The sequence below is a fragment of the Nomascus leucogenys genome, chromosome 14, assembly GCF_006542625.1.
Source record: "Nomascus leucogenys isolate Asia chromosome 14, Asia_NLE_v1, whole genome shotgun sequence".
Classification (NCBI taxonomy): Eukaryota; Metazoa; Chordata; class Mammalia; order Primates; family Hylobatidae; genus Nomascus; species Nomascus leucogenys.
The window spans coordinates 7,842,538-7,867,394 of record NC_044394.1 but is presented as its reverse complement, the minus strand read 5'-3'; the positions used below and the strand labels follow the sequence as shown (position 1 = coordinate 7,867,394).

General features: G+C 49.9%; 2 protein-coding genes and 1 long non-coding RNA gene across 5 annotated transcripts in view; 2 read left to right on the top strand and 1 right to left on the bottom strand.

Moving 5' to 3' along the window:
- The first annotated feature begins 859 nt into the window (after positions 1–859).
- Positions 860–18,743, top strand: RNF43 (ring finger protein 43). Of its 2 annotated transcripts, XM_030828500.1 has the most exons (8): positions 860–1,074; positions 8,827–8,901; positions 9,020–9,151; positions 9,778–9,882; positions 11,445–11,606; positions 12,137–12,239; positions 13,585–14,940; positions 17,433–18,743. In XM_030828500.1, exons 2-8 carry the CDS (start codon positions 8,833–8,835, stop codon positions 17,474–17,476), a joined length of 1,971 nt encoding a protein of 656 aa, XP_030684360.1. In that variant the 5' UTR covers positions 860–1,074; positions 8,827–8,832; the 3' UTR covers positions 17,477–18,743. The 2 variants fall into 2 exon arrangements, with proteins under 2 accessions (XP_030684360.1, XP_030684359.1); XM_030828499.1 differs by lacking the exon at positions 17,433–18,743 and having other exon boundaries at positions 13,585–15,242.
- The window catches only part of LOC105739063, a 24,795-nt gene continuing 18,629 nt past the window's right edge, over positions 18,692–24,857 (bottom strand). For both annotated transcript variants that reach the window (XR_001114926.2, XR_004033434.1), the window contains exons 3-4: positions 20,491–20,670; positions 18,692–20,407 (exon numbers count right to left, since the gene is read on the bottom strand). This is a non-coding gene — a long non-coding RNA (uncharacterized LOC105739063). The remainder of the gene's footprint in view (positions 20,408–20,490; positions 20,671–24,857) is intronic.
- SUPT4H1 (SPT4 homolog, DSIF elongation factor subunit) overlaps positions 20,197–24,857 on the top strand; it is a 6,279-nt gene continuing 1,618 nt past the window's right edge. The window contains exons 1-3 of the mRNA XM_004090325.3: positions 20,197–20,339; positions 20,898–21,004; positions 24,801–24,856. Of these exons, the coding sequence (XP_004090373.1) occupies positions 20,220–20,339; positions 20,898–21,004; positions 24,801–24,856 (283 nt within the window). The 5' untranslated portion in view covers positions 20,197–20,219. The remainder of the gene's footprint in view (positions 20,340–20,897; positions 21,005–24,800; position 24,857) is intronic.

Below are 24,857 nucleotides of genomic sequence, written 5' to 3'. Positions count from 1 at the left end.
TCTCAACACCCCCTGCCCAGAGATTTTTGATTCAAAGCAAGGTAGTACATAGTTATTGAGAACCTACCATGTTCAAGGGACCGCAGTGACACAGTGAGAGGAAATAGCCTGAAAGAGCTTTCAGAAAGTGTGCTTTTAAATCCATCATTGACATTATCTTCATAAACATCTTTATAAATTCAAGATTCTCTGTGGTTCCTCTGATGGTTCTTTCTGGAAGTCCTTCAGACTTCAACAGTAGTAGAGGGGAAGTGTGGGCAGCTCTCTAATAAGAAATCTCTTTCTTGCCAGGATACGTGGGGTTTCTACTATATAGGAGTCCCTGGCCCATAGGATTATTCAGGGCCAAATAAGTCATACTTTGTTCTCATTGCACTCTGACATTTTGTTTAGGGAAAATTAGATTCGAATGGGTGTACAAATCGCCATGAATGAGAAGAGGTGGTCTCATCCCTTTGATGAAGAGAGCCTGAGGAGGCAGGAGGCACCAGCAGCACCCAGCACTGCCCATGGGGATTCTGAAAGCACCGATGCAGGCACACGTGGATATTCTCTTAGCCTGGGGCTTGGGGAGCAGGTAGAAGGATCAGGAGGTAGAGAGGCTGGGGCCAGGAGAAGAGCCATCTGCATCTGGCCAGTTTAGAGAAGTAGGATTGTTGGAGTTGAAGGTTGTTAGAGTTGCTTTGCAGCAAGCTCTTCATTTAGGTCCCCTCTGGGACACCCTCTGCCTCCTATCTGCCTCCACTACCTGTGTCCTTGGCCCCAGCATCTCTGAAGTAACAAACAGTGGTCACTAGCTTACTATGAGGCAATCTAATCATAACGCCTACTCTTTTACGGCACCAAGAGACCTGCCTGGTACCTCCCTAGAATAATGGAGAGGTATATGGCTCTCACAGCTCACTCCTGCTGCCTAAAGCCTCCCTAACCCAAGTCTGTCTCTCTCTGCAGTCCCACCCCCTGTACCTGTGCAATGCCAGTGATGACGACAATCTGGAGCCTGGATTCATCAGCATCGTCAAGCTGGAGAGTCCTCGACGGGCCCCCCGCCCCTGCCTGTCACTGGCCAGCAAGGTAGACTCACACTTCACCCTACACATACCCGGAACTTCACCCAGCTCTGGGCTGTGAGAAGACCCTGTGCCCTCTTGTCCCCATGTTTCCTAAGAGTGATGTACCTGATTCCCTTGGATTTCCCTAACCCATGACTGGTCTGAGAGAAGTGGAAATTCACACCTCTCTTCTTTCTCCTCCGACTAGCACTAGCAGGACTTTTTGACCTTCATCCCAGCATGCTCCCCATCCCACCTCCTTCCCATCACTTGGGAGTTCCTGAGTCCCTTCCCCTGCTCTGCACCAGAGCAAAGAAGGGGTCAATTGAAGGGATTTCCATCTTTTAGAAATATACACTGAGCACTGTGCAAGAACAGCAGAAATAGAAACCATTGCCCCACCCTGAAAAAGTTTACACTTTTCCCCTGAGGCTGCAAACTGGTGGCCCATGAGCTGGGTTTGGCTTGCAGACGCGTTGTGCTTAACCCTCACAGCGACTTTTCAATGTGTAAATTAATTGCCACATTTAAAAATTAAAAATGTTTATATAAAAGCTCAGATTTTCACTAGGCGCCGTGGCTCACGCCTGTAATCCCAGCACTTGGGGAGGCCAAGGTGGGTGGATCACGAGGTCAGGAGATTGAGACCATCCTGGCTAACACGGTGAAACCCCGTCTCTACTAAAAATACAAAAAATTAGCCGGGCGTGGTGGCGCATGCCTGTAATCCCAGCTACTCAGGAGGCTGAGGCAGGAGAATGGCGTGAACCTGGGAGGCGGAGCTTGCAGTGAGCTGAGATCGCGCCACTGCACTCCAGCCTGGGTGACAGAGCGGCACTTTGTCTCAAAAAAAAAAAAAAAACAACCTCAGATTTTCAGCGTCTTTAGAAGAAAGCTGCAAAGCACATTGCTGCAGGCCATGGTTGGTGGGAGCTGGGCCGGGGCTGCCCCTTTTCCACAGCTGTGGGCCTTCTCTTTTGCCTGCTCCACCCTGGCCTGCTACCTCACGGGACCTTTAGACCTTTGCCTGTGACTGTTGGTTTAACTAACAATAGCAGTTACTGTTATCTTTTTTTTTTTTTTTTTTTTTTTTTTTTTTTTTTTTTTTTTTTTTTGAGACGGAGTCTCACTCTGTCGCCCAGGCTGGAGTGCAGTGGCGCAATCTCAGCTCACTGCAAGCTCCGCCTCCCGGGTTCATGCCATTCTCCTGCCTCAGCCTCTCCGAGTAGCTGGGACTACAGGTGCCCGCCACTATGCCCGGCTAATTTTTTTGTATTTTTAGTAGAGCCGGGGTTTCACCGTGGTCTCGATCTCCTGACCTCGTGATCCGCCTCGGCCTCCCAAAGTGCTGGGATTACAAGCGTGAGCCACCGCGCCCGGCCAGCAGTTACTGTTTTCTATGTGCTTACAATGTGCCATGTGGACATGGGACAGATTCTTTGTGTGTATGATCTTATTCACTTTTCAGGACAATCGGGAAAGGTAGGCATTTATTATTCTCCATTTGACGTATGAGACAAGTGAAGATCAGAAAAGTCAAGTAACTTGCTGGATGACACAGTTAGGAAGGGGTGGAGCTGAGCTTTGAATCGAACCCTGTCTGTTTCTCAAAACTAGGCTTAATCTATCTGTGGCCTCCCTTCTAGCTGGAAAACTGAACATACGTGTGGAGTGTAGTTAGATTTTGTGTGGCACACACGGGTATGCCCCCAAGGGTGGTGAGAGAGGAGAGTGACACTCCCGGCCTTTGTGCTAGCTTGCTGTCTCAGGCCCAGATCCCTTGTGGATATCCTCATTCTCCTGGGGGCAAGGAAACAGCCTGGGTTCTTACCTCATCCCATGGCAGGCAGGGATGTGGGCAGGATTCTGAATGTGGGTGAAGATATTCACCTGGCCTGGCCATGCTGACAAGGAAGGCGACTCCAGAGGTGGTGGGAAGCAGGGGGTCAGGATGCACTTGGAGGAGCTGGGGAGTGTGGCATCTCTGCAAGGCTATGAGCCTTCATGGCGGCAGAGTTGTTAGGCTGCAGCTGCCTGCCCTACTTCTGGATGTTTCGTTTCTCTTTCCTTACAAAATATGGGCAAATGTCATTCATTTACTCATTTGGCAAACAAGTTCCCAGTGCCTGTACTGCATTACATAGTGAGTATGTGTGTGTGTATGAGAGAGAGAGAGAGAGAGAGAGAGATGGGGAAGAAGGGTTCCGAGAAGCTTTGCTGCTATTGATGTGAGCTGGCCTGGGGCTGCCCCCCTTTCCACAGCTGTGGGCCTTCTCTTTTGCCTACTGCACCCTGGCCTGCAACCTCACAGGACCTCTAGACCTTTGCCTGTGACTCTTATGAGTCTTTGAGCTACCTCCAATATTTCAGAGGTTCCACAGGCTTACCTCAAGTACTTGGTTTTGTTTTGGTTGGAATTCTATTAGTTCAGCATGTTAATACAAGTTATCTCATAAGAAAATAAATTGTAAGTAATAAGTGTAGTTAGTTTGGTAGAACATCTGTTTTTCTTTTTTTTTTTTTTGAGACAGAATCTTGCTCTGTTGCCCAGGCTGGAGTGCAGTGGCTCCATCTTGGCTCACTGCAACCTCCGCCTCCCAGGTTCAAGTGATTCTCCTGCCTCAGCCTCCTGAGTAGCTGGGATTTCAGTTGTGCGCCACCATGCCCAGCTAATTTTTTTTTTTTTTTTTTGAGATGGAGTCTTGCTCTGTCGCCCAGGCTGGAGTGCAGTATCGCGGTCTCAGCTCATTGCAACCTCTGCCTCCGGGGTTCAAGCAATTCTCTACCTCAGCCTCCCAAGTAGCTGGGATTACAGGTGCCCACCACCACGCCCGGCTAATTTTTGTATTTTTAGCAGAGACGGGGTTTCACCATCTTGACCAGGCTGGTCTTGAACTCCTGACCTCGTGATCCACCCGCCTTGGCCTCCCAAAGTGCTGGGATTACAGGCATGAGCCACCGTGCCCAGCCTAATTTTTGTATTTTTAGTAGAGACGGGGTTTCACCGTGTTGGCCAGGCTGGTCTCAAACTCCTGACCTCCAGAGTTCTGCCTGCCTCGGCCTCCCAAAGTGCTGGGATTACAGGCATGAGCCACTGGGCCCAGCCGAACATCTGTTTTTCTTAAAATGTGACTCATGAGAGGTCTAAGGGAAAGATGGAGTCTTAGGGGAGGGAGAGTTTGGAAACCACTGACCCCCTGCAGCTCTGGTTTGGCTTTTCCTATTGGTGTCAATGGTGTTGTCACCAATGACAGAGCTGGGGCTCTCAAGTCAGATAGCCCTGGGCTTGGAGCCTGGCTCCTCCACTGCCCCTCAGTGTGACTTGGACTTTTTTAGCTCACCTCTCTAAGCCTCTATTTCCTCATCTGTAAAAGGGGAATAATAATGGGACTTGTAAGTAGTTAGGAGGATTTAATGAGACAGTACAGATGGAAGCCTTTAGCCCCATGCCACGTACATGGTAACCACTCGATAAATGATTGCAATTATCATTACTATCATCATCATTGGCATCATCATTCCGTGCTTTTGTAGTTAACAAGGTTGGGGATATTTTTCCTTCCATTTGTTATCTCGCTTATTCTTTTCTGAAACCCTCACCATAATTCTTCTGGAGGCTTCCATTCTTGTCACCACTCCACTACCCCCTCCACCCTCTGTCCAGTCACCCAGATTGGTTTCTGTTTCTTTATTAGCAGCTCCACAGCCATCCTGGCGATGAGCCGGAGCCTTATCACCTCATGCCTGAACTAGTGCACTGGCCTTTTGCCTGCTAGAAGGAGCTAGATCTGGAGAAAAGCAGATGGGTGCAAGCCCTGTCCCTCTTACCGTGGAGGCCACTGCCTGGTAGTGAAGAACAGGCAGTCTGAAGGCTGAGGTCCTGGGTGCAAATTCTGCCTCCACCGCTTCTCAGTTGGTGACCCTGGGCAAATTATTTAGTTCCTCTGAGCCTCAGTTTCCCAACTCAAAAGTGGGGCTGATGACTATCTTACAGAGTTGTGAGGAGTAAATGAAATCACATGTGGGAAACACGTAGTATTAATAATAGTTGATATAAGGGCCAGGTGTGGTGACTCACGCCTGTCATCCCAGCACTTTCGGAGGCCAAGGTGGGTGGATCACGAGGTCAGGAGTTTGAGACCAGTCTGGCTAACATGGTGAAACCTCATCTCTACTAAAAATACAAAAATTAGCCGGGCGTGGTGGTACGCGCCTGTAGTCCCAGCTACTCGGGAGGCTGAGACAGGAGAATTGCTTGAACCCAGGAGGCGGAAGTTGCAGTGAGCCGAGATCACACCACACGCTACTGCAGTCTAGCCTGGTGACAGAGCGAGACTCCCTCTCAAAAAAAAAAAAAAAATTTAGCCGGGCCCTGTGGCGCATGCCTGTAATCCCAGCTACTCAGGAGGCTGAGGCAGGAGAATCTCTTGAACCCAGGAGGCGGAGACTGCAGTGAGCTGAGACTGCACCCCTGCACTCCAGCCTGGGCAACAGGGTGAGACTCCGTCTCAAAAATAATAATAATTATTATAATAGTTGATATAATAATAACTAATGCTTAAGCAACACCACGTGCCAGGCACTATTATAAATGCTTTGTGTGGATTCGTTTATGTAGTCCTCATAACAACCCTATGGACTAGGTCCTGTTATTATCCCAGTTTACAGAAAAAAAAAAAAAAAACAGACACAGAGTAGTGAAGTGACTTGTCCCAAGTCTCACAGCTAATAGTTGGTATCAGAGCCAGGGTTCAACCCTAGGCAATCTGGGCACTGGATCTCAATAAAGGTTATATTCCTTCTCCTTCCTTTCACCCTTAACTTTCAAGCCCAAAGGAATCCCACCTTTGCTACTGAATCTATCCTGACCAGCCCAGGCCCAGCCAGCCCAGAAGGAGCAGAAATCCCTCCCTGGGGGCATGCCTCCAGCGGGTAGGGTGTCTGTGCATGCTTTCAACACCATCTTCTGCTAAGTCTAGATTTCAGGGAGGCACACGGTGGGTGGAGGGGAGAGGCCAAAGGTCCTTCCTGTCCCCACCCCTACCTCAAAGTAAGCAGCCTCACTTTTATCTGCTTTGTATATTGAACATTTGTGCCAGATTGTGTGTATGTGTGTTGGTGGAGGGGATAGTAGAGGGGAGAGCCTTCTGGAGTGAAAAAAGGTCTGGAAACTTCTGTTTCTATTCCTTTGTGCTCTAGAATATTATCAGCGTTATAGCTTTATGTATGTGCCTTGTCTCCACAACTATATTATGAGCTGTTTTGGAGGGCCTGGCCTTCCGTGGCTTGGTGCCCTGGGCACGGTAGGTGCCTCATTTTTGATGAGCAGAAGATATACAGGGACTCTTGTCTGGAGAAGAAAATCTAAGGCCCAGAGAAATGCAGCAGCTGACCAGTGAGTCCTGCAAGTAAGAGGCAGACTTGCAACTCACTCTCATTGCTCTCTCTGTAATGGCTCCTGTTGCTAGAGGCTGTGGCAGCCTTGCCTGTTACCCCTAGGGCTGGCCAACTCTGAAGCTTCCAAAGAGCTCTCTGGATTCTTTCTAAAACTGTCTTCCTGTCCTGAGGGCCTGCCTATCCTCTCTCTGCTTTCCAAATTCCAGTCCTCAAAGAAGTACTTTTTTCCTTTTTGCCTCCACTTACTTTCTTGGGGGCAGGTGGACAGGAGGCATAGATAGCCCTAGATTGGACTGCTATCTGTCCCCAAATCTTGCTTTTTATTCCTAGAATTCTGGACACAGGGACTCACTGCCTGAAAGTCCTGTTTGTTTTCCCCTGTTGGCCAGTGCTCTGGGCTCTTTGATCACTTTTACAACTTTGTAATTATGGGCCGTAATGGGCTGGAGTGTTTGAATGTCACAGTAATTGCCTTCCACTGTTCCTACCCCAATTCTTCAAAGAGAGAGGGGAGGGGAAATAACAAAATCTCCAAAGAAGAAAGTCTTTGCCCTTCCTCATGCTCTTCCAGGCCAGGGTGGGTCCAGGGTCTTGTTCTAGGGATGTGAAAACTGAGGCCTGGGAGTCCCAGTTCTGTGACTACTGGGGTGACCTCTCCTGTCCCTTGACCAAATCCCTGGAATAGGAGATCACCAGTAGGGTTCCCTACCAGGGATTCCTTTTCCCCTGGTACTTCTCCCATACCCTTGTTAGGAGGGTTCTGAAGATTGGAAAGTCTCTACCTGCCTGGAGTAGCTTAGATGGGGTGGACTTCCTGGGAGGAAGTGAGTAGGCAAGATGGAAGCCATGAACCTCTCAACTCCTTCAGCACTTCCATTCTGGAATTGACTGGTCCTGTGAATTTCCAGTCAATTAGCCTGGTAAGCCTGGGCCCTAGGCTTGGCCTAGTTCCTGGGGGAGGAAGGAAAGTGACCTTCCTGACCAAAATGTGGCCCCACACTTGAGTGTCTCCTCTGCCTGCAGGCAGTGGGCTCTGAGTGGCCCCCTGGGCCCTGCCGCCGTCTGGGGAGTGGAGAGCAGGGAGCTGGAGCAAGGAAAGGAGCTGCTCCCAGCCTGCCTGGCAGGAGACCTGCCCTGACAGGCTCTCCCTGGGAGGACAGGCAGAGATCAAAGTGCTGAGCCTGTGAGTAAGTCCCAGTGCTGGCTCTTCTTGCTGCCACCACTACTTGCAGGAGGGTTAACTCCTTCAATGCCTGTGGGAAGACCCCAGAGACTTTGGGGGCGGGGGGGCGGTGCCCAGGGATGTAAAATCACAGCCTGATGCCATTAGAAGATGAACCTTTGCCCTAGGGAGGAAGGCTGGAGGGTGGCTGTGCTAGGCCGGGAGGCCCCAGGCCAAGGCCAGGAGCAGCTCCTCACAGTGCCTGTTAGTTGTTTGCTGTTGTGCCTCCCCCCTCCCCCCACCTTTAGCTCTTATCTCCCTTTCCTTACTCCCCTCCCTACACACACCCCCTGGATTCCTGCTTTTTGTTCTCTTTCTGGCACTGCTATCTGTTCTCCCTGGTAGGCTAGATTCTGCTTCCTCAAGCTGGCTCTTGGAGCCCTTGGTGAACATGCACGTGTGCACACTTACCATATGGGACTAGCCCCTTGAGTCCCTCCCCACTTTTGTCTCTAATGCCACCCTAAGGGAGAGGACAAAAGGATAAACCACTGGACAAGGACTCCTCTAAGTCCTTGAATTGGAGCCAGAGAAAGACTTGGCAAAGTAGAGTGTGGCAAGGAGAAGGAGCCCATGAGATGAGCTGAGACTGGGGCTTTGTGATGGTGGCCTTGGGTGAGAGTAGCGTCCCAGGCTCTTAGACCTTTGCCTGAGCTGGGGAGATGCCCTGCAGGCAGGGCTGGGCCCTGGAAAGCCCAGTTCCCTCTGAAGGAGAGCTGTACTTCTCTGCTGTCCCCTTCTTTCTCTCTCTTCTCCTTCGAAGGGGTGCAGGTCACTCCTGCTCTTCGTGCTCATACCTCTTAGTGAAGGCAGGCTGATTGTACCCTGAGGGCAGGAGCTGTGTCTTATTTGTCTTTCATCCTAGAGCCAGGTCCACCACCTGGCACCCTGTAAACCCCCCTTAAGGATTTGTTGCATTACAAAAGGAAAAGCTAGATATTATCCCTTGAAGGCAGTGGGGACCTGAGTGAGCTCAGGAGGCAGAAGAGGAGATCTTAGACCCAGTGACCCCTTGCATAGGTAGATGTGAGTGTGCAGAGGTGTGCTGTGGGCATAATCCTAGGAAGGGATAGATGTGTGAGGGGTGAGGCTAGCCCGTGGGTGGGCTCTGTCCTTCCCTGACCTTAGCCCAACCTCTACTGTGTGCCTCTGCAGGCTCGGATGGCGGGTGAGCGAGGAGCCAGTGCTGTCCTCTTTGACATCACTGAGGATCGAGCTGCTGCTGAGCAGGTACCCAGGGACATTTGCGTGTTCAAGGAGGGGGCTGGATGGAGGAAGATAAAGCTCTCAGGGGAGAGGGAAGGGCAGGGAGAAGTCACAGCAGCCCTGTGGGCACTTTCCCCCGTAGCTGCAGCAGCCGCTGGGGCTGACCTGGCCAGTGGTGTTGATCTGGGGTAATGACGCTGAGAAGCTGATGGAGTTTGTGTACAAGAACCAAAAGGCCCATGTGAGGATCGAGCTGAAGGAGCCCCCGGCCTGGGTAAGCACACTAGACCTCCAGACCTTGCCCTGCACTTACCCCTACTTTGTCCTGTGGCAACTCCCACCAAAAGCCCTTAGACTCCTGGAGCTGAGAGAGATCCTGGAAACTCTCTAGTCCAACTTCATCCATCAGCTGTGTGCCTCTGGGCAAGCTTTCCCCCGTCTTTGGGCCTCACCTACAGAATGAACAGATCAGGACAGATGAGTTCTAAAGTTCCTTACAGCTCTGTGGCTTCATGGCATGGAATAGCAGAGCCAGGATGAAACCCTGGTCCCGTGATCCATGACCCCTGATTGGGGCTTCTCTACTGGCCAAGAACCTCATCCAGCGGCTCGCTGGCAAGAAACTCCCACCTTGCAGAGGGGTCCCTTTCTCTTTTTTCCCCAAGCATATGGGTTTTGAGATAGTACTTCTCCTAGTGACATCTGGAAGACCCTCTCTGAGTGCCCTTGGGCAGGGAGGGCCCACCTAATCCCACTTGCAGATTCCTCTCCATCCCCTCAGATGGAGGACTCAAGGGAACCTCCAGCTAGCTATGTGCCTCCCGGGCTCCTGTGTTTCCTCCTGAATTGACCCAGCCCACCCTGGAAGTATGATCCTTTCCCTCTCTGCTCACTCCCCAGCCAGATTATGATGTGTGGATCCTTCTGACAGTGGTGGGCACCATCTTTGTGATCATCCTGGCTTCGGTGCTGCGCATCCGGTGCCGCCCCCGCCACAGCAGGCCGGTGAGCAGTGTGGGGTCTTTGGCGGCTGTGAACGTGTGCGTGCGTGTGGGTGGGTGTTGGGGAGAAGGAAGGAGTACGTGAGGAAGGCACCTTTATACCTATGAAACTATTTACATCAAAATACCCCAGCATCTGTCTCTGTTGACTCCCAGCAGCCTCTCCTCGTATTACTCATCCATTCAACAAATACACCAAGCTCTATTATGTGTCGGGCACTGTTCCAGGTGCTGAGGGTAGTACAGTGAAGAAGATGACAAAAAACCCCTACCCTCAAAGAGCTTTTATTCTAGAGGGAAAAAACAGACAATAAACAGACTAAATAAGTAAAATCTATAATGTTTTAGATGGTGATGTGTACTACGGAGAAAAAATGATAATGCTGATAGCAAAGTGGGGAGGGAGGGAATGCAAGGGAACAGGGTTAATTTTTTTTTTTTTTTTTTTTTTTTTTTGAGACAGGGTCTTGCCCTGTCACCCAGGGTGGAATGCAGTGGCGTGATCTCGGCCCACTGCAATCTCTGCCTCCTGGGTTCAAGCAATTCTCCTGCCTCAGTCTCACGAGCAGCTGGGAGCTACTAATTTTTGTATTTTTGCAAGTCCAGGGAAGGCCACATTGAGAAGATGGCATTGCAGCAAAGACCCTAAATGGGAGAGGGAGTGATCTGTGCAGGTATCTGAGGAGAAAGGGATCTAGGCAGAGAGAACAGTAAATGCAAAGGCCTTAAGGCAGAAATGTGTCTAGTGTATCTGAGGAACAGCATGAAGGCTGTGGCTGAAGCAGAGTGAGACGGCAGAGTAGCTGGTGGGGGCCCGTTGTATTGGACTGTTGAGGCCATTTGTTTTTTACTGTGGGTGAAACAGGAGCCACTGGAGTGTTGTGAGAGAAGGGGCGTCACGATCTGACTGAAGTTTTAATATGATCATTCTTGCTGTTGTAATGAGAATAGACTACAGGGAGGCAAAGCTGGAAACAGAGAAACCAGCTAAGAGGCTATTGCAGGAATCCAGGTGACAGTAATGGTAGCTTGGATTAGGAAGGTGGCAGTTAAAATGGTGAGCAATAGTTAGGTTCTGGGTATATTTTGAAGGCAAAGCCAACAGATTTAGTAATGGATTGATTGTGGGATATGAGAGGACTCAAGGATGGCACCAAGATTTTTGGCCTGAGCAATTAAGAGAATGGAATTGCCATTTGCTATAATGGGGAAGACGGGGAAGACAGGTATGTGGTTGGAGATGAACCCATGGTTAATAAGATGAGGCATGTAAGTTTGAAATGCTTATTAGATATCCAAATTGAAATGTCAAGCAGCAGTTGGATAAAAAGTTTCTCTCATGGGTCATCAAAGGAAGAAAAGCTAATGGTATAAGCAGGTGGGTGGACTGGGAGGGCTTGGCATGCTTGGCAGAGCCATATATGAGCTCCAAGGAGACGAACTCCTAAGGATGTTCAACTGGCCATGTGATCTACCTGAGTGACTGGGAACGGAGTCCAAGCTGGGGTCCAGAGAGGGAGGGAAGGGGAGCCCATGCCCCAGTCTGAGCCCCATTCCTCTTCCCAGGATCCGCTTCAGCAGAGAACAGCCTGGGCCATCAGCCAGCTGGCCACCAGGAGGTACCAGGCCAGCAGCAGGCAGGCCCGGGGTGAGTGGCCAGACTCAGGGAGCAGCTGCAGCTCAGCCCCTGTGTGTGCCATCTGTCTGGAGGAGTTCTCTGAGGGGCAGGTAAGGCAGGTCCTGTGGTTCACCTCCATGACCAGACTGGGGAGACTGAAGCTGGGGGAGGGGTGGGCAGGCCTAGGGGCTGGTATGGGTACCCTGGCTACATCTGTTTCCCATGTATCCTGCATGAGGCAGAGATCAGGGACCAGCCTGAAGTTTGGTCACTTTTCTGACCTTCCAGTGAAAGAGCACTATTGTTTGTTGAGAGTGTACCACGTGCCAGGCTGCAGTGGTGCTTTGGATGCATTATCTCATTTTAGACCCATGGCGATGAAGGGTGGGGTTAGATTCATTTTTTTATCTTCATTTTACAGCAGAAAACTGTCTGTTAAGAAACTTGCCCAACGTCATGCAGCTAGGTGCAAAATCCAGGTCTATGTGATACCAAAGCTCATACCGTTCCTACTCTACTGTGAGGTCTTTTACAAGTAGATAATAGCAAGGAGAGGCCTAAGGGAGTTGGGGATGTCCTGATTCCTGGCAATTCCTATGGCTACAGAACCCTTTGGTTTGGACCCCCTCTTTTTCTCCAGGAGCTACGGGTCATTTCCTGCCTCCATGAGTTCCATCGTAACTGTGTGGACCCCTGGTTACATCAGCATCGGACTTGCCCCCTCTGCATGTTCAACATCATAGGTAGGAGGTGGGCCAAGGACTCCCCTCTGTGTAGGCAGACAGGTCTAGAATGTGGCTTCTCTTTGGGAAAGGGTTGCAGTCTTGAAGCTGGGGAGAAAGCAGAACTGCCACCATAGTTATATGGGCTGTACACTGCTCCAGAGTGCCTCCCTCGAGGGGAAGGGCCATTCAGAATGTAAATATCTTTATGTGTTTATTTTTTAATTTTAATTTTTATTTTTTGAGACGGAGTTTCCCTCTCATTGCCCAGGCTGGAGTGCAATGGCGCGATCTCGGTTCACTGCAACCTCCTCCTCCCAAGTTCAAGTGATTCTCCTGCCTCAGCCTCCCGAGTAGCTGAGATTACAGGCATGCACCACCATGCCCGGCTAATTTTGTATTTTTAGTAGAGATGGGGTTTCTCCATGTTGGCCAGGCTGGTCTGAAATTGCTGACCTCAGGTGATCCGCCCACCTCGGCCTTCCAAAGTGCTGGGATTACAGGCATGAGCCACCGTGCCTGGCATGTAGATATCTTTATTATTATTATTATTATTATTTTATTTTATTTTTTTTTTTGAGTCGGAGTCTCGCTCTGTCACCCAGGCTGGAGTGCAGTGGCACGATCTTGGCTCACTGCAAGCTCCACCTCCCGGGTTCACACCATTCTCCTGCCTCAGCCTCCAGAGTAGCTGGGACTACAGGCGCTTGCCACCATGCCTGGCTAATTTTTGTTGTTGTTGTTGTTGTTTGTATTTTTAGTAGAGACACGGTTTCATTGTGTTAGCCAGGATGATCTCCATCTCCTGACCTTGTGATCCACCCGCCTCATCCTCCCAAGTGCTGGGATTACAGGCGTGAGCCACTGCGCCCGGCCGTAGATCATCTTTATTATTGTAAAAATTATTTGTATTTCATGGCAAGTTTGTTGATTCTAAATCTGGCTGATTTGTATGTATATTATTCCAATTTTCTGGCAATAAAATATCCTATTCTAACAATCAGTATGTTAACATAATTTTCTAAAAGATGAAAGTGAAATAAATATCTTGAGGAAAGAGAACCTTTTTCTAAGGTACCCGCGGGTGCCCTATGGGCTAGCAGTGGCCCTGGGTGAAAGAGCTCCAAATGGCTGATGGGAGGATTAGGGATTGACATGCATAGTGGCCCTCCCAGGGTAGGCAGCCTGACTGGAGGGAACGAAGGAGTCCCAGAGCACAGGCAGGTTGGGCACGTCCTTGGTCCCCTAATCTCTGAGCTCACAGGCTACTCAGGGTCAAATAGATTAGCTACAGCCATGTCTTTCTGAATGCATTCTCTGTAGGTTTGTAGAGTTAAACATCTGTGCTCTTGGGTCTTTTTTCCAGAGGGAGATTCATTTTCCCAGTCCCTGGGACCCTCTCGATCTTACCAAGAACCAGGTCGAAGACTCCACCTCATTCGCCAGCATCCCGGCCATGCCCACTACCACCTCCCTGCTGCCTACCTGTTGGGCCCTTCCCAGAGTGCAGTGGCTCGGCCCCCACGACCTGGTCCCTTCCTGCCATCCCAGGAGCCAGGCATGGGCCCTCGGCATCACCGCTTCCCCAGAGCTGCACATCCCCGGGCTCCAGGAGAGCAGCAGCGCCTGGCAGGAGCCCAGCACCCCTATGCACAAGGCTGGGGACTGAGCCACCTCCAATCCACCTCACAGCACCCTGCTGCTTGCCCAGTGCCCCTACGCCGGGCCAGGCCCCCTGACAGCAGTGGATCTGGAGAAAGCTATTGCACAGAACGCAGTGGGTACCTGGCAGATGGGCCAGCCAGTGACTCCAGCTCAGGGCCCTGTCATGGCTCTTCCAGTGACTCCGTGGTCAACTGCACGGACATCAGCCTACAGGGGGTCCATGGCAGCAGTTCTACCTTCTGCAGCTCCCTAAGCAGTGACTTTGACCCCCTAGTGTACTGCAGCCCTGAAGGGGATCCCCAGCGAGCGGACATGCAGCCTAGCGTGACTTCTCGGCCTCGTTCCTTGGACTCGGTGGTGCCCACAGGGGAAACCCAGGTTTCCAGCCATGTCCACTACCACCGCCACCGGCACCACCACTACAAAAAGCGGTTCCAGTGGCATGGCAGGAAGCCTGGCCCAGAAACTGGGGTCCCCCAGTCCAGGCCTCCTATTCCTCGGACACAGCCCCAGCCGGAGCCACCTTCTCCTGATCAGCAAGTCACCAGATCCAACTCAGCAGCCCCTTTGGGGCGGCTCTCTAACCCACAGTGCCCCAGGGCCCTCCCTGAGCCAGCCCCTGGCCCAGTTGAAGCCTCCAGCATCTGCCCCAGTACCAGCAGTCTGTTCAACTTGCAAAAATCCAGCCTCTCTGCCCGACACCCACAGAGGAAAAGGCGGGGGGGTCCCTCCGAGCCCAGCCCTGGCTCTCGGCCCCAGGATGCAACTGTGCACCCAGCTTGCCAGATTTTTCCCCATTACACCTCCAGTGTGGCATATCCTTGGTCCCCAGAGGCACACCCCTTGATCTTTGGACCTCCAGGCCTGGACAGGAGGCTACTACCAGAAACCCCAGGCCCCTGTTACTCAAATTCACAGCCAGTGTGGTTGTGTCTGACTCCTCGCCAGCCCCCGGAACCACATCCACCTGGGGAGGGGCCTTCTGAATGGAGTTCTGACACCGCAGAGGGCAGGCCATGCCCTTATCCACACTGCCAGGTGCTGTCAGCCCAGCTTGGTGAGTTTTCAGAGGGAAGTGGGTGTGCTAGGGAGAGGAGACTAGAGCTGAATATTTCAGGACAGGTGAAGTCAGCCAACAAAGGGTTGATGGAAGCTGAGAAGGATACAGCAGAGGTGACAACCAAAATACTTAACCATCGGGACAGCATATCATGCTGGCTAGAGTGCAGGAACACCCCAGCTCTGCCAGGTGCTACCCCTTTAGTTGGCAGATCACAGGGAGGTCCCAGGGAGGTGCTGGTGTGGCTGAGGCATCAGAAAGGCACTTGGAAGGCCGGGTGTGATGGCTCATGCCTGTAATCCCAGAACTTTGGGAGGCCTAGGTGGGTGGATCCCTTGAGGCCAGGAGTTCAAGACCAACCTGGCCAACATGGTGAAACCCTATCTTTACTAAAAGTACAAAAATTAGCCGGGCATGGTGGTGGGCACCTATAATCCCAGCTACTCAGGAGGCTGAGGCAGGAGAATCGCGTGAACCTGAGAGGCGGAAGTTGCAGTGAGCCAAGATGGTGCCACTGCACTCCACCCTGGGTAACAGAGTGAGACTCTGTCTCAAAAAAAAAAAAAAAAAAAAAAGACGCACTTGGAATGGTCCCAGGGTAGCAGCTCAAACATAAGTGTTTCTATATTTTAATAACTGGTTTAGTTCTACCAATGCTCACAGCTCAGTATTAGTTCTAAATACAAAGAAGGCCAAGAAGTGTTCCTTGGGGAGAGCTATAGTAGAAATAATTACACATAACCATAATACGAGACTATATAAGAAGAGCTATGTAAGTAATGAGAAAAAAGAGAGAGAGAGAGAGAGAGAGAGAGAGAGAAACAACAGGTGGTTCCCAGCAGCCCTGTGGGGCCTTAGGTTTTCTTCTCTTCCCCTGTGGTAAAAGAACAAGGAGGACTTCCCTTCGACGCATCATTATTAATAAGACTGACCTTAATTTCTCGGGGATTCAGTGCATCCCTATATCATAAGTGGTGATCATGTAAATTCTCAACTTTAACATGGTGTTTACTTGTCCACATATCTCTCTTTTCCATTCAGGACCTTCCGCCTTCTACTCTTCCCCATCTTCCCCCATGGTGTAGATGACACAGTTCTTTGTCTACAGCCATCACTAGAACCCTTCCAACCCAGGAGGTGACACAAAGGTCCTGAAATATTCTTCAGTGTAGGAATTCTTCATGTGGGACCTAGGAGCTGCCCTCATCCAATTCATTCATTTATTCATTTCCTTCCTCCTTCCTCCCTTTTTTTCCTTCTGACTATATGCCTGCTTTGTGCTAGGTTCCAGGCTAGGCTCTGAGGACATGGAACTTGCCAGTCAGGACACCCAGGTCCATGGGGAGAGAGCTATGTACTGCAAGCTTTAGCTATGTGTTTGTGATTCCATTCGGACCCTATTGTGTGTGTACTTGAAGTGCTGCCAGTACCACACCACTATCTCCCTTTTCTCTCAAACTCAGAACTAGTTTCAGTGCCTCTCTTTTTCTTGCCTCTCACATCTAATCAGTGCCAGATTCTGTTAACTGTATCTTGGCTAGCTTTATCATGTTCTTTTCAAGTCCAGTACTGATGGCCCTGCCAGTGTCTTAGGTATACCCTAAAGATCCATGCAGGAGCCTCCTAGCTCTTCCCTTCCCTCTTACAGGGCCTCGAAGGCTGAGTACTGCCCATCCAGTATGTCCCATAAAGTGCGCCACAGTTCCACTGCTCACTTACCCTCCCTATTGCTGCCAGCATCATCTGCCTTACAGTAAACGGTCCAGAAATCTTCAAATGTTCTGTTTGTCCACAGAGAGGAAAAATCCAATCTGCTTTGGCCTCAAAGGTTCCTGCACCAGCCAGCCCCCATCTTCTTTCTCAACCTTATTTTCTACTCTCTTCCCTCCCTTCCCTGGGCCCATGCTTTAGCCAAACTGGGTAAACAATTCTTGTAGTTCCTGTAGCCCAGAATATTCTCCTGCCTTCTCTATTCCCATAAATCTAATTATTACCTATTCCTACAGAATCAGCTCATTTATCCCCACTTCCAGGAAGCCTTTCCTGATTGCTGCACTTGGACCCGGTCTCTCTCCTTCCTTAATGCATCCCTCCTGACTCCTGTCCTGTCCCACTGGCGTAATGGCCATTTGTTTTCATACTTTCTCTCCAGAAAGGTCACCAGGTCCCTGCTTATTCTTTTTGGTCTTCTATTTGGCACATGGTAGCAGACCAAATTCACAACGAATGCTTAATATTTATTGGGTGAATAAATGAATAGTAAGTATTGGTAACACACTGGTTGCTATATATATTTCTTTAGATTTGTTTTTCTCTCCCCTGTGTCCCTACTGGGGCCCCCTTAGCTTTCAATCTAACCACCCTTTCCAGACAGTCTCTGCACCTCCCTCCCTGTGGTCCTCTCCCAGCCACACTCTTCTGCAGGCGAGAGAAGCAGGTGCCTGGCCTGACCCTCAATGACCTCTTTCCTCCCCTCTCTCTGAATACAGGCTCAGAGGAGGAACTCGAGGAGCTGTGTGAACAGGCTGTGTGAGATGTTCAGGCCTAGCTCCAACCAAGAGTGTGCTCCAGATGTGTTTGGGCCCTGCCTGGCACAGAGTCCTGCTCCTGGGAAAGGAAAGGACCACGGCAAACGCCATTCTTTTTGCCATACTTCCTAGAAGCACTGGAAGAGGACTGGTGATGGTGGAGGGTGGGAGGGTGCCGTTTCCTGCTCCAGCTCCAGACCTTGTCTGCAGAACACATCTGTAGTGCAGGAAATCCATGTCCAGCCAGGCAACCAGCTGCTGCCTGTGGTGTGTGTGGGCTGGATCCCTTGAAGGCTGAGTTTTTGAGGGCAGAAAGCTAGCTATGGGTAGCCAGGTGTTACAAAGGTGCTGCTCCTTCCCCAACGCCTACTTGGTCTCCCTCACCCCAAGCCTCATGTTCATACCAGCCAGTGGGTTCAGCAGAACGCATGACACCTTATCACCTCCCTCCTCGGGTGAGCTCTGCACACCAGCTTTGGCCCCTCCACAGTAAGGCTGCTACATCGGGGCAACCCTGGCTCTATCATTTTCCTTTTTTGCCAAAAGGACCAGGAGCATAGGTGAGCCCTGAGCACTAAAAGGAGGGGTCCCTGAAGCTTTCCCACTATAGTGTGGAGTTCTGTCCCTGAGGTGGGTATAGCAGCCTTGGTTCCTCTAGGGGTTGAGAGTAAGAATAGTGGGGAGGGAAAAACTCCTCCTTGAAGATTTCCTGTCTCAGAGTCCCAGAGCAGGTAGAAAGGAGGAATTTCTGCTGGACTTCATCTGGGCAGAGGAAGGATGGAATGAAGGTAGAAAAGGCAGAATTACAGCTGAGCGGGGACAACAAAGAGTTCTTCTCTGGGAGAAGTTTTGTCTCAGAGCAAGGATGGAAAATGGAGACAACAAAGGAAAAGCAAAGTGTGACCCTTGGGTTTGGACGGCCCAGAGGCCCAGCTCCCCAGTATAAGCCATACAGGCCAGGGACCCACAGGAGAGTGGATTAGAGCACAAGCCTGGCCTGAGTGAGTGGACAAGAGCTGAGGGGCCTCATCAGGGTGACGTTCACCCCAGGGCAGCCTGACCACTGTTAGCCCCGCAGGCACTATCCCATTTGGAATGTGAATGTGGTGGCAAAGTGGGCACAGGACCCCACCCGGGAACCTTCTTCCCTCAGTTAGTGGGGAGACTAGCACCTAGGCACCCACATGGGTATTTATATCTGAACCAGACAGACGCTTGAATCAGGCACTATGTTAAGAAATATATTTATTTGCTAATATATTTATCCACAAATGTGGTCTGGTCTTGTGGTTTTGTTCTGTCGTGACTGTCACTCAGGGTAACAACTTCATCTCTTTCTACATCAAGAGAAATAAATTATTTCTGTTATCAGAGGCTAGGCTCCGATTTATGAAAGGATAGGGTAGAGGGCTTGGCAATAAGAACTGGTTTGTAAGCCCCTAAAAGTGTGCCTTAGTGAGATCAGGGAAGGAGAAAGCATGACTGGATTCTTACTGTGCTTCAGTCATGTTATTATACTGTTCACTTCACACATTATCATACTTCAGTGACTTAGACCTTGGGCAAATACTCTGTGCCTCGCTTTTTCGGTCCATAAAATGGGCCTACTTGCAGGACTTACCTGAGATAATAGTGCAGAAAATATGTTCCAAAGTGGAAAGTTTTATTCAGTGATAGAAAACATCCAAACGTGTCACAGAGTCCGTCTGAACACAGCATGGGACCGGCAACAAGAAGCAAGCCCGCCCGGAAGCAGCTCAGTCAGGAGGCTGGGCTGGAATGATAGAGCAGCGGGGCCTGAAACTATTTATATCCCAAAGCTCCTCTCAGATAAACACAAATGACTGCGTTCTGCCTGCACTCGGGCTATTGCGAGGACAGAGAGCTGGTGCTCCATTGGCATGAAGTCTCCAGGGCCAGAAGGGGCCTTTGTCGCTTCCTCACAAGGCACAAGTTCCCCTCCTGCTTCCCCGAGAGAGGTTTGGTAGGGGTGGTGGTTTGGTGCCTATAGAACAAGGCGTTTCGCTTCCTAGACGGTGAAATGAAAGGGAAAAAAAGGACACCTAATCGCCTACAAATGTTCTTTAGTAAAGGAACCGTGTCTAAGTGCTAAGAACTGCGCAAAGTATAAATTATCAGCCGGAACGAGCAAACAGACGGAGTTTTAAAAGATAAATACGCATTTTTTCCGCCGTAGCTCCCAGGCCAGCATTCCTGTGGGAAGCAAATGGAAACCCTATAGCGCTCTCGCAGTTAGGAAGGAGGGGTGGGGCTGTCCCTGGATTTGTTCTGGGTCTCTGCAGAGATAATCCAGAGGGAGACAGTGGATTCACTGCCCCCAGTGCTTCTAAAACGGGAAGACAAAACAAAAAAAAAACAAACTTCGGGTTACCATCGGGGAACAGGACCGGATCCCAGGGCCAGCAGCCCAGATCAAACGGCCCGCGTCTCGGCGCTGCGGCTCAGCCCGACACACTCCCGCGCAGGCGCAGCCGCCCCCCCGCCCCGCCTTGGGGGCCCGCTGACTACCCTACACAGCCTCCGCCGCGCCCTCGGCGGGCTCAGGTGGGTGGGACGCGCCCCGGCCCAGGTGGAGGCCGGCCGCCCCGCCTCCCCGCTTGCCGGTGGGAGAAACCATCTCCTCTGGCGGGGGTAGGGGCGGAGCCGGCGCCCGCCCACACCGGAAGAGGAAGTCTAAGCGCCAGAAGTGGCGGGCATTCTGGGTAACCAGCTATTTACTTCCTGCGGATGCACAGGCTGTGGTCGTCTACCTCCCTGTTGCTCTTCCCATCGGCGAAGATGGCCCTGGAGACGGTGCCGAAGGACCTGCGGCATCTGCGGGCCTGTTTGCTGTGTTCGCTGGTCAAGGTGTCAGTCGGGGACCTGGTTGTAGGGCCCATGGGGGACCAAGGTCGGGGAAAGAGGGCGGAATGGGGCTGTGGGACAGTAAAGAGAAAAGTAAGGCTCAGAACTCAGAGGTGGCAGGGGGAGTGGGAAGCCGAAGGAGGCCATCGTTTACCTCGTAGTAGCGCGGACAGGTCTTGCAGCTGAGGGCACGGGCGGTCTTACATGCCTTTGAATCCTCAGCTCTTAGACGTTCGGTGAACTTACGTTGGAGCGGAAAGACACTGGGAGTCAGAGGCGGGTGGGGATCCGCTGCTGAGTGAGTAGTCGGAAAGGGTGCCTGACCCTGAGTAGACTAGAGAAAGGAATAGATAAAACGGAATTGGGAACAAGGGAGGAAGGAGTGGGAGGGTGGGACTTAGGAACGGAGCTTCGAGAGTAGTAGGTGGGGAACCTTAGGAGACAAAGTCAACATAGGGAAACAAGAAATTGAGCAGGTCGAAGTATTGAGAAAGCTACTTTTTTCTCTTGGTCTTGTTCATGCTTATCTCTCCTTTTCCTTTATTTTTCTTTCACTTCCAGACTATAGACCAGTTTGAATATGATGGTTGTGACAATTGTGATGCATATCTACAAATGAAGGGTAACCGAGAGATGGTATATGACTGCACCAGCTCTTCCTTTGATGGGTAAGCTGCTTCAGATTCCATCATTCACTTCTGCATTACCCAACCCGCACCCAGAGAAGTAAATGCAGGGCAAGTGTTAATCCTAGTTGGTCCCAGCCATTCGTTTTTTGGGATTATTTTTTGTGGGGTTTTTTTTTTTTTTTTGAGTCAGGGTTTTGCTCTGTGGCTCAGGCTGGAGTGCAGTGGCATGATCATAGCTCACTGCAGCGTGAAACGATCCTCCGACTTCAACCTCCCAAAGTGCTGGGATTATAGGTGTAAGCCATTGTGTCCAGCCTCAACAGTTATTTTGGGACATACTAGTGCTATGCATTTAATGCAGTAACCACTAGCCACATGTAGCTACTGAGCACTTGAAATGTGTCTAGTTCAAATTAAGACATGCTTTTAAGTATAAAATATACCCCAGATTTCAAAGACTTAACATGAGAAGAAGGAATGTAATCTTAATAGTGTTTGTTAAATGCATGAAAATTTTTTTTGAAAATGAAGGGAAGGGAGGTATAGTAATGATAGATCATTGCCCAAAAGCTGTTGCTTTTTTTTTTTTTTTTTTTTTTTTTTGGAGAGACTTCGCTCTTGTCACTCAGGCTGGAGTACAATGGCGCAATCTTGGCTCACTGCAACCTCTGCCTCCCGGGTTCAAGCAATTCTCCTGCCTCAGCCTCTTGAGTAGCTGGGATTACAGGCACCCGCCACCACTCCCACCTAATTTTTGTATTTTTAGTAGAGACGGGGTTTCACCATGTTGGCCAGGCTGGTCTCGAACTCCTGACCTCAGGTGATCTGCCCACCTCGGCCTCTCATAGTGCTGGGATTACAAGTGTGAGTCACCATGCCCGGCCCATTTTAGCCATTTTACTTATTTATTTATTTATTTGAGATGGAGTCTCGCTCTGTCGCCCAGGCTGGAGTGCAGTGGCACAGTCTCGGCTCACTGCAACTTCTGCCTCCCAAGTTCAAGCAGTTCTCTGCCTCAGCCTCCTGAGTAGCTGGGATTACAGGCACCTGCCACCACGCCCAGCTAATTTTTGTATTTTTAGTATAGACGGGGTTTCACCATGTTGGTCAGACTGGTCTTGAACTGCTGACCTCATGATCCACCCGCCTCGGCCTCCCAAAGTGCTGGGATTACAAGAGTGAGCCACAGCGCCCGGCTGCAATGGCACGATCTCAGCTCACTGCAACCTCCGCCTCCCAGGTTCAAGCGATTCTCCTGCCTCAGCCTCCTGAGTAGCTGGGATTACAGGCACCCACCACCCACCCCCAGCTAATTTTTGTACTTTTTTAGTAGAGACAGGGTTTCGCCATGCTGGCCAGGCTGGTCTCGAACTCCTGACCTCAGGTGATCCTCCCGTCTCAGCCTCCCAAAGTGCTGGGATTACAGGCGTGAGCCACTGCGCCCGGTCGCCATTTCTAAATACACAATTCAGTGGCATTAGTGCATACTCGTTGTGCAACCATCACCACCATCCATCTCCAGAACTTTTTTCATCTGTACCCATTAAACACTAGCTCCTCATTCTTTCCTCCCTCCTGTCCCTGACAACCACTATGCTTTGTCTCCGAATTTGGCCACCTTAGGCACCCTTAGGTACCTATGGGCTCATTCAGTAGCATTTTGTAGCTTCTTTCACTTAACATAATGTCTTCAAGGTTCATTCATATTGTAGCATGCAACAGAATTTCCCTCCTTTTTTGAGCTGAATAATATTCCCTTGTATGTGTATAGCATGTTCTGCTGCCCATTCATTCATCAATGATATCTTGGGTTGCTTCTCCCTTTTGGCTATTTGTGAATAATACTGCTGTGAACACTGGTATATAAATATGTGTTCAGGTCCCTGCTTTTCATTATTTTCAGTACAGATGCTCCTCAACTTACGAGGAGTTACAACCTAATAAGCCCATCATAAGTTGAAAATGTAAGCCAAAAGTGCATTTAATACACCCAACCTAGTGAATATCATAAGTTAGCCTACTTCACATGTGCTCAGAACGCTTATGTTACTGTGGCTGACCAGAAGCTGTGGTTCATGGCTGCTGCACAGCATCATGACAGAATATTGTACTGAATTGCTAGCCTGGAAAAGAACAAAATTTAAAATTTGAAAACGATTTCTACCGAATGCATGTCACTTTTGCACAATCATAAATTTGAAAAATCATAAGTTGAACTAAGGTAAGTCAGGGATCATCTGTATATCCACAGGTGAAATTGCTAGATCATATGATAATTCAGTGTTTAATTTTTTGAGGAACTGTCATACTGTTTAGCAACTGCACCATTTTCCATTCCCACCAACAGTGCCCAAAGGTTCTAATTTCTCCCCATCCTCACCAACACTTATTATTTATTAATAATAGCCATCCTGATGGATGTGTCTTTGGTGTCCCATTTCCCCCAATGAATGGTAATGTTGAGCCTCTTATGTGCTTATAGCCATTTGTATATCTTTGGAGAAATGCCTATTCAAGGCCTTTGCTCATTTTTGACTTCAGTTTGGTTTTTTTGTTGTTAGCTTGTAGGAATTATTTGTATAATTCTAGTGCATATTAGGTCTTAAAGAGTGGGCAAATTAAAGATCGGAGGAGGGCTACATGACCTCAACCAGAATTGGAAGAGGTAGTATTTTCCTCTTAAGGAAAGAAGTTTGGGATTTTTGAGGAAGTTGAGGTGAGAGAGAGATAGAACATTCCAAATAAAGGGAGTGACTAGAGCAAAGGCTTAGGATGAGGAAAACCAGGATGTGTTTGGAGAACAGTGGGAATTCTGTTTAGGTTAAATCATAAGGTTGGGCTGTAGGGACCCTAAGGCTAAAAAGATAGATTGCGAAGGACAGAGAAGAATATGCTTGTGGTCAGGAGCATGGCCTGCATACATGCCTATCTCCCATCAGGCTGCAGGGCTGGGGGCTGGTGTTCTGCTTGTCACCCCTGGAGGTAGGGTCGGTTCCACTTAACAGCGCATGGCTGAGAATGTAGGATTTGGATGGGAAGGGAATCTTCTCAAATAAGAATCCAAGATTGTTACTGAGACAAGAGGGGAGGCATATTGAGGAGGCAGTCAACAAATGTCAGTGCTTACACCCAACACAATAGGCAGGCAGTAAGAGTTTGATTGAATGCATTGAATGACAAAAATGCTTATCCATCTTGCTCAAGCAGCATCTTCTAGCCCTTGAATAGCCTTACCATTCCTCTGGAATCACAGCTACCTGGGAAGGACTATTAGGATAATGAGGAGAGCTAATGCTTATTTAGCACCTAGTCTGTGCTAGTCTTTGTGCTGGGTGTTTTTCATGTATTATCTCAACCTTTGAGTCTCAACTTACTGATGAGGTTCTGAGAAGGGAACCCCACATGTATAGGTCATTAGAGGAAAAGCTTAGCCAAGTTGAACTCCTTTCTAGTAGTAGGATCCATTGTTTTGACTCACCCTCCTCTTTGCACTAGGCCCTAGACCCCTTGTAGTTGTGTTAGTTGTAACTATTGGACCCCTAGTCCTAAAGCCGTCTCATTTTCTAGGGAATGTTAGGCTAAGGATGTTTGTGAGCCGGGTGAGATAATCTTTTGGGGATGGCAACTGACCTGTGGCTGGCGGGCCAAGGACATAAGAACGAAGAACTTTTGTCAGTCCTAGCTTTGAGTCAGCCTCATCCCAACATCAGAAGGCAGTTTTCCCGGCTTTCCAGTGGAGACTCAGTACTTGGCTTTTTCCTAGATTCCGCTCTCAGAATTGAGCTCAGGCCCAGGGGAGGCTCAGGCTGACTCTCCATTTCTTTTCCCTCCCTAGAATCATTGCGATGATGAGTCCAGAGGACAGCTGGGTCTCCAAGTGGCAGCGAGTCAG